The sequence below is a fragment of the Nematolebias whitei genome, chromosome 6, assembly GCF_014905685.2.
Source record: "Nematolebias whitei isolate Nwh7 chromosome 6, NemWhi1, whole genome shotgun sequence".
NCBI classification, from domain to species: Eukaryota; Metazoa; Chordata; class Actinopteri; order Cyprinodontiformes; family Rivulidae; genus Nematolebias; species Nematolebias whitei.
This window is the reverse complement of record NC_056503.1, coordinates 4,810,391-4,818,101: the sequence shown is the minus strand read 5'-3', so window position 1 is coordinate 4,818,101 and position 7,711 is coordinate 4,810,391. Positions and strand designations below refer to the sequence as shown.

Here is a 7,711-nt window from a genome sequence, read left to right as displayed (position 1 = left end):
AAAATGTTGTGGGGGTGTCATATTCAGACCTGTAATTACTGTTAATTCATCGGGTCAGGTGGGGTTCAGAAATAATAGGTACGGGCTGAGGCCTAGAGCTGTCATTTCTAACCTGAACCCGCAGCTTGGCCCTGCCCGCCTAGGATTCGGACTAGGCCGGGCCATAATAATGTGCAGGCCGGGTTGGTGTCGAGCTTTTAATTGCATCAGCGGATGCGCACGGCCAACAATCCAATTATATGCCACATGGCTTGCCATACCATCACCAGCCGCACGCGGCCATTTGACCGTGTGCTAACCAGCCAATTGAATGAGGTAAACAGTTCATTTAAGCTTCAGATGGACTACTGCCAGCAATTCATGAGCCCGAATGGATGTTCATTCAGCCGAGGCACTCAGCGGACGCGCACAGCCGACGACCCAAACAGGTGAAATCACAAATTATCCGACATGTCAGAGCAGAGCAGGGTCTAATGTAGGCAGAAGCAGGGGAAGCATTTAATGTGCTTTGACGGCGCCTCAGCTCCGATTTTCTGCCCCCTTTACTCAGCTGCGCACGTCTGCCGACCGTTAATAATAGTCAGTGGTATAAGCAGTCAAAGCTTAATTAAAAAAAGTCTGGGGGATTTTCGGGTTCAGACCTGTAATTACTGTTAATGTCAGATCGGGTGGAGTTCGGAGATGATGGCTGTGGGCTGGGGCCAGGTCAGATTGGATTTTTTGGACCCAAGTGCTACTCTACTGGGGTTGGGTCGGGTAAGATTTTTTGGGCCCGAATGCAACTCTACTCAGGGTTTAAAATTTACTACCATAACTCCACCCACTCTGTCATCATGTGACCAGAAGTCTTCTGGGGACTGATGTGGACAGCACAAGGGAAAGTGACAAAAGCGACATGGAGGCAGTGTGTGACCACGTTTTTCTGAGCCTTGAAGAGGACTTTAGCTCTCAGGAGGACTAAGAACAGCAAAAAGTGACTTTTGGTCAACTACCAGAAATTAAAAAAAAATTTTTTAGCCATGTTAAAGGCTATTCCCCCTCCCCTGGATCACGACATGGGCTCTGCTGAGCAGAAGTCGTATAAATAGCAGTCAAGTCTGGTACACGTTTTAATAAAAGTTTTAAATTTCTTTCTGTATGACATCTTTCTGTGTATGGTAAATATGTGTTTAAATACTGGTATCTCATTTAAGCTCACATTCAAACACGGAGCGGAGACAAAGAAAGTGGGGGGTCTTCTGCCTCCCATTCCGCCATGGGAGCTCAGCGGAGAAGTCAAGTCAGATTTATTTTTAAAGCAGTCACAGTCAGTCAAGACTGGTACATATTTTAAATAAAAGGGTTTTTTTAATATGTGTACAGTAAATATATGTTTAAATACCAGTATCTCATTTAAGCTCATCCGAGCATGGCGCGGATGAGACAACGGGAGGGGATTTTCCTCCTCCTCCGTCTTTTCATATGAGCTCTGCTGAGTAGAAGTCATGTCAAATTTATTTAGAAAGTACATTTAAAAACAGCAGCTGTTACCAAACATGTTTAACAATAAAAATCAATGGTACTAATTTAATGACTATTTACCATATTTTACGAGTACTTTCTATGTGACCCCCGGTCCCATGACTTCACTAAGACTTCTGGGCAAAATTTACCGGTATATAATTTATAAATAATTTTGGTTACATAGGTGTTTGGCAATGTTCCATTCAGTGATTATGTTTAGATACAGTAGTTCTTGTGTTCATTCTGCAGGTTGAATGGTGTTTTAACCATGAGTCACACAGCGAAGCATCATGAAGACTTATGACGATCATGTAGTCTGAACGTGTGCTGAAAACAAGCTATAGTCTGTGAAATGCCACCCGGTGGCTGATTATTGTACTACAACAAGAAAGCTGTACATTGTCAGAGCTGGCTGGCACAGATCTTGACGATGAACGGTAGATGCCCGCGGCTAAATTACCGGAGTATCTTTTTAATGTACACAATTATGAGTTAGCTTATATTTAGCATGTGCGTCTTAGAGCCAGGTGTGTTTCATAGCTCGAGATTTTTTTAACCATCCATGTTACAGGCACAGTTCTGGGGAAAAAAAAAAAAAAAAAATGACTGTACGTATTTCTCAATCAACCTTTATTTAGACAGGTAAATCCCATTGAGCCTCGAGGACTCATTTACAAGAGAGACCTGAAAATTTGTGCATGTTGCCGGTACATATTTAATTAAAAGTTTTTAAAAAATCTATCTGTGTAAATATTTCATGTTACAATGTGGACGACTGTGGCTTATAAAGTGCAGCCTATATATATGTACACATTTTATTTTATTTGTTCATTTAGTGGGCGCGGCTTATATTCAGGTGAGCTCAGTAGTCTGGAAATTACGGTAAAACAGCTAGCATGCTTTGGCAGTAAGACTTTCATTAACTTGAGGAGCCCTTCTTGTAAATGGCTTACAACAGCTGAAAGTGTTTTTCATCATAAAATACTTTCAATGTATGTTTTATTGGTCTGCGGTAATGATACAACACGGTTAAAAAAAGTTTAAAAACAACATTTTTCGAGTTGAATCTCCATTTTCGGAATCAGTCTGAAAAGACACAAGAGATCAATCTGATAACTGTTAAAACAATCCAAGTCTGGCTCATACTCTGTGTGTGAGTGTGACCATCAGTCAAAAGTACAGATACAGCCAACTTTATTACCATCATAATCTCCACAACTGTTGCTGTAAAAGACAAAAACAAGGTCCCAGAGGCAAAGTCCAACTGCCTCTACTCATCTAGTCATCTGTCTCCCTTTATCTCTCCATTTCCCTGTCGTTTCATCCATCAGACTATCATCATTTCACTGCTGCTTCCATCTCATCCATCACTTAGTTCCTCAATCACTTATCCCCTCTGCACCCACCTTCTTCCCTTGTGATACAATCAGGATTTCTTGCCTCCGTTTGTCTTTTTCTTTTCCAAACACAGTTTTCACCATCATCTAGTTGAATTTCTTTGTCATTATGTGCTGTTGTGTCTTTCATCCCTGTTTCAATGTCACTCAGCTGGCACTCAGCCCACACTGCTATTGCTGGAGGGTGTGCTATACATGCACATATTGTGTCTCTGTTGCTAGGTCCATCATTTTTATTAGACTAGGATCCTGGCTGGAGGCAGGTTTAAAGACACTACATGTATTGAAGGGGGAGATGGCGAGGGGAAATGAGAAGGCTCATTTTAAGAGGAGAATAAAAAGATTTTAAGACTTCATGGAAATGATTAATTGCATCATAAGCACATTACGCATCATACATGTTATTCTTACAGTGCATACATTTGGTGTACTAAATGCATGCCGATTACTCTACTTTATTTTAATTTGAAGTTAAATCAGCTTCTTGTTATTTTCCATGACTAGACAAAAAATGAAACAGGTTTTAAAACAGAGAATTTTACAGGGATACCAGGATGTGTTTGAAGTCTATAGAAAGTACTATATGTTTAATGGGGAAAATGAAAAATTATTGAACCAAATTAATATTCTATACTTTGTAGAGCTTTCTTTTGCAAACATTTACAGCTGCAAGTCTCCACAAACCTGGCATGTGTCCACAAAATGAGGATTTCTGTTCACTTTTCTACATAAGCTTTTTCAACTTCTTCAAGCTGGAAGAGTTCCAACAGTGTAGGACAAATTGTAAGGCATATACCAGATCTTCACTCTGACTCAGGTCTGGACCTGGTGGTTTGACGACTCCGTTTGTGCACACTTTTACCACTGCTAGTAAGTTCTTATTTAAACAAAGTGCAGGAAAAGGTAAATTAAAATAAACAGAAAAAAGACTAAAAATCAAACACTGACAGCGACAGCATTGCTGATGATTTGGTCCCAACCTCAGAATCGATTTCTCCATGTCACCATCTGGTAATGTTAATGTGGAACGTCAATTTTCAAATTTTCGTGTATGGATAATGTCTTGTGTATTTTAATGTATTATGACTATTGTATCGGAATAAAAAAATAAAAGGTGAAAAAATGAGCACAAAATAAGAAAACAGAAGAAGGGGGACGAGAAGGAAAAGTGCAATAAGTTAAGTGATTGTAATGTTCTGCTAGTAGCAAGCCGTGCCAACATCAAACTCCCTGTCCATAACCTCAGCCTGCAGCCTTGGCAGCAGCTCCCCTCGGCAGCAGGCCCTTCTGACAACATTGGCCCCTCTTCTTGAAAACAACAGACAGAGGACATGGGGAGCTGGGTGATATAAAACTCTGGGTGTATTTGTGCCATAAATGTAAAGAGCGTAGCAAGAGGGAATAGATACAGATGTGCGTGTTGGAGTGTTGGAGTGTCTGGTAAGTCTGATATAAAGTTGATAGATAGCTGCTGTAGTAATGACAAGGTGTAATGTGTACGGAGAAAAAAGAGGAGAATGTGTGTGTCTGTGAAATGCAAAATGAGTGGGTGAGGCAGTGGAGAACACAGTGAGTGTGTTTGTGTGCGTGCAGGTCTATAAACCTGATAGAACGATTGCTTGGCAGAGGTACAGGATCTTGTAAAGCAAAGGGGATGAGATTTTAGTTGCTATAGTAATGACAGGGCAGTATTGAGAGTGTGTGTCTGAATGAGTTTGTGCATGTGTGCTTGTCAGACCTGGTGGAAAATGAGAGCCTGGCTGATGTATCCCCAGCTGGACACGGGGCTGAGGTAGTGAATCAGCAGCAGCAGGAGCAGCATGAAGGCTATGCTGGCTGACGCATAAATGGCGTTGATTAGAAACATCATGATGGCACAACCAATGATGCCCAACACACACGTATGCCAGGTGAAGTAACGGAAAGTGGGCCTGCAGAGGAAGAAGTAGAAGTTAATGTGACAGTAAAATTACAGGAAGTTGGAGATGAATGAAAAAAGAACTTTGCGATTAAGATATTTTTTTTTAAAGAAAGAAATGTCAGCTTGTGATATTTCAGGTTTTAGATTTCTACATGGAGACATTTATTACCAAAGGTGAGGTGCAAAAATATAAATAACACAAGAATAATACAAATCCTCCTTTGTGGACTGTTTCATTATGAATATCCCAGAGGATATTTGTGTCTAAATTAGTTTTTGTGTTTATATCTGAAAACAGTTATTATTTGATATCTATTGTGTGCAAAGTCCTGCAGGAGAGAATTTAAAGAACTCCTCACACTTAAGTCACTCATAAAGTTGAACACTCATGCTGCACCTAAAAACCTCCATTTATGTCTTTTTGCCACCATCCCTCACTGTAAAGTAACATTTTTTTCTTGAAACAGTTTTTGCATCATTCAAACAATAAAGAGGTGTGGAGTGCTTAAACCTAAGGAAGCTGGAATAACATATATAAATATATACACATATATGGCGTGTACATATATACATATATACATATATATATATATATATATATATATATATATATACACCTGCAAGTTCATGTAAATCACAAAGACTTACAACTTACTTACACTGAACTAAATTACAAACAGAAAATCTGCCTCATATGAGTCAGGGTTCTGACACCTTTACCAAAGCCAAATTCAAACCCTTTTCAAGAACTTGCAACTTTCTAGCAACTTACCTTATAGCAGTGATGATTTACTATCTTGATGCTGTTTTAAATGCTCTTTAAATAAAGTGGTATGGTACACATACAACAACAGTACATATATGCTCAAAATAATTATTTAACTTCCTCATTCTATAAAAATTAGAGTCCAATTGATATATCAGCAGGACCGATAATTTAGTCCAATATAGACATTTGGGGACCTGTTGGTATCGATGATAATTGTCCCATTATGTGCCAATATAAGCACTTCTAATTTTAACCCCTAAAATGCTGGAACCAGCTGTAATTGTACAATGTAACCAGCATAGGGTGCAAGAAGAGTACTTTCAAGTCATGGCAGTTTAGTTTAGGTTTCACGTTTGACATTAAGTACAGACGAAGAAGACAGCAATACTGTGTAGCGTATTTTGCTGAACAGAGCATGGTAAGTTTATTTTAACTGATCTGTAAATCAAATCAACAATAATAAACTCTATTCAGTCCTCCAACTCACTTGCCATTAGCTACGTGTCTCTCAAGCTAGAAAGCCAACGCTTAGATAACCTAAAAGGCTATTGCCTTGTAAAACTTTATCTAGAACAATAAATATAACATAGTGGTTTAATATATATATCAGTGTTAGTAACATTATCTTTGTCGTCCTCAGTGAAATGCATTGTTTGTCTGAAATCTTTACTTTACTTTACAAAAACATGCATGCTGGGCTTCCTTCAGGCCTAGGCCTTCCTTGCAAAAGAGATGCGTGACCTCAATGGGATTTGCCCGTTTAATTAAAGGTTAATAAAAACTTCTCTGCAAAGAAAAATAAACTCTGTTGTGGTCAGTACTAATTAGACGTTCACCATACATGACTGACCGTTTAAACAATGAACAGGAAAGGACGTTTCTGTCTTTAATTTATATTTTTGTAACACACTTCATAACTTTATTGTGAATAGTGGAGGGTGTGAACGCACGTTATGATCAGTGCACCACTTGTAAACCTTCTGTGGGTCTAAGTATAACGTGGATCTGATTAGCTTAGCTTCACGGTTGCTAACAGCTGTGCTAAACAAACAAGCCCCACTCCACTCGCAGTTTTCTTTGATTCTTAGGGATAAACAAAGCAAAAAAATGTCCAGCCATTAAATCAGTATTGGTGATAGCCTTAATTTCTATATTGGTCAGACTCTAATAAAAATAGATGTTACTGTGCTATAAACAACCTAAAATGTGTAAAACTAGCATTTATAGAGTCCTGTTCACTGCCTTGCATGCCAAAGTTTTAAAGAATGATAATATACAATTCATCAGTGCATTGAATAGAAACAGGTGAGAACTCCTAGTTACTATGGCGGCCATCTTAAACCAAGTTGAATATTAATTGCAGAGCTACAATCATTGGTAACTTTGACAGTTTCATCAAAATGTGTCTTCTGATTTGATATTTTGCTAACAAATACAGAAATACAAACACGTGCACATGTTACAAAGAATATGCTTATTTTACATTCCTTATAATTAGCCTTTAATTGCAGCAGGTGAAACAATATATTGTACATGTTGTACCATATGTTAAATATTTAAAACAATAAAACTTGAAATATGTAATATACATAATAATATAGTATATTTTTAATCTGATCTAGGTTATACAAAATGCTTTAGGATACATTTATCATATACAGGTGCTGGTCATAAAATTAGAATATCATGAAAAAGTTGATTTATTTCAGTAATCCTATTCAAAAAGTGAAACTTGTATATTATATTCTAAGCAAAATATTATTCTGAATAAGAATAATGAGGGCCGCGCTTTTTATAGTTGCAGCTTCGTGCACTCCGCCCATCTTTCGGACGACTGTACGTACATTTTCTCGTTGTATCTTGGTGCAATGATAATAAAGTTTATTCTGATTCTGATATTCATTCATTACACACAGACTGATATATTTCAAATGTTTATTTCTTTTAATGTTGATGATTATAACTGACAACTAATGAAAACCCCAAATTCAGTATCACAGAAAATTAGAATATTACTTAAGACCAATTAAAAAAAGGACTTTTAGAAATGTTGGCCAACTGAAAAGTATGAACATGAAAAGTATGAACATGAAAAGTATGAACATGAAAAGTATAAACATG

At 37.9% G+C, this 7,711-nt stretch overlaps 1 protein-coding gene across 1 annotated transcript in view; it reads right to left on the bottom strand.

Moving 5' to 3' along the window:
* Positions 1 to 7,711, bottom strand: part of zgc:153039 (uncharacterized protein LOC767698 homolog) — a 127,077-nt gene that overhangs the window by 9,660 nt on the left and 109,706 nt on the right. The window contains exon 9 of the mRNA XM_037678440.1: positions 4,639 to 4,831. Coding sequence (XP_037534368.1) covers positions 4,639 to 4,831 — 193 coding nt within the window. The remainder of the gene's footprint in view (positions 1 to 4,638; positions 4,832 to 7,711) is intronic.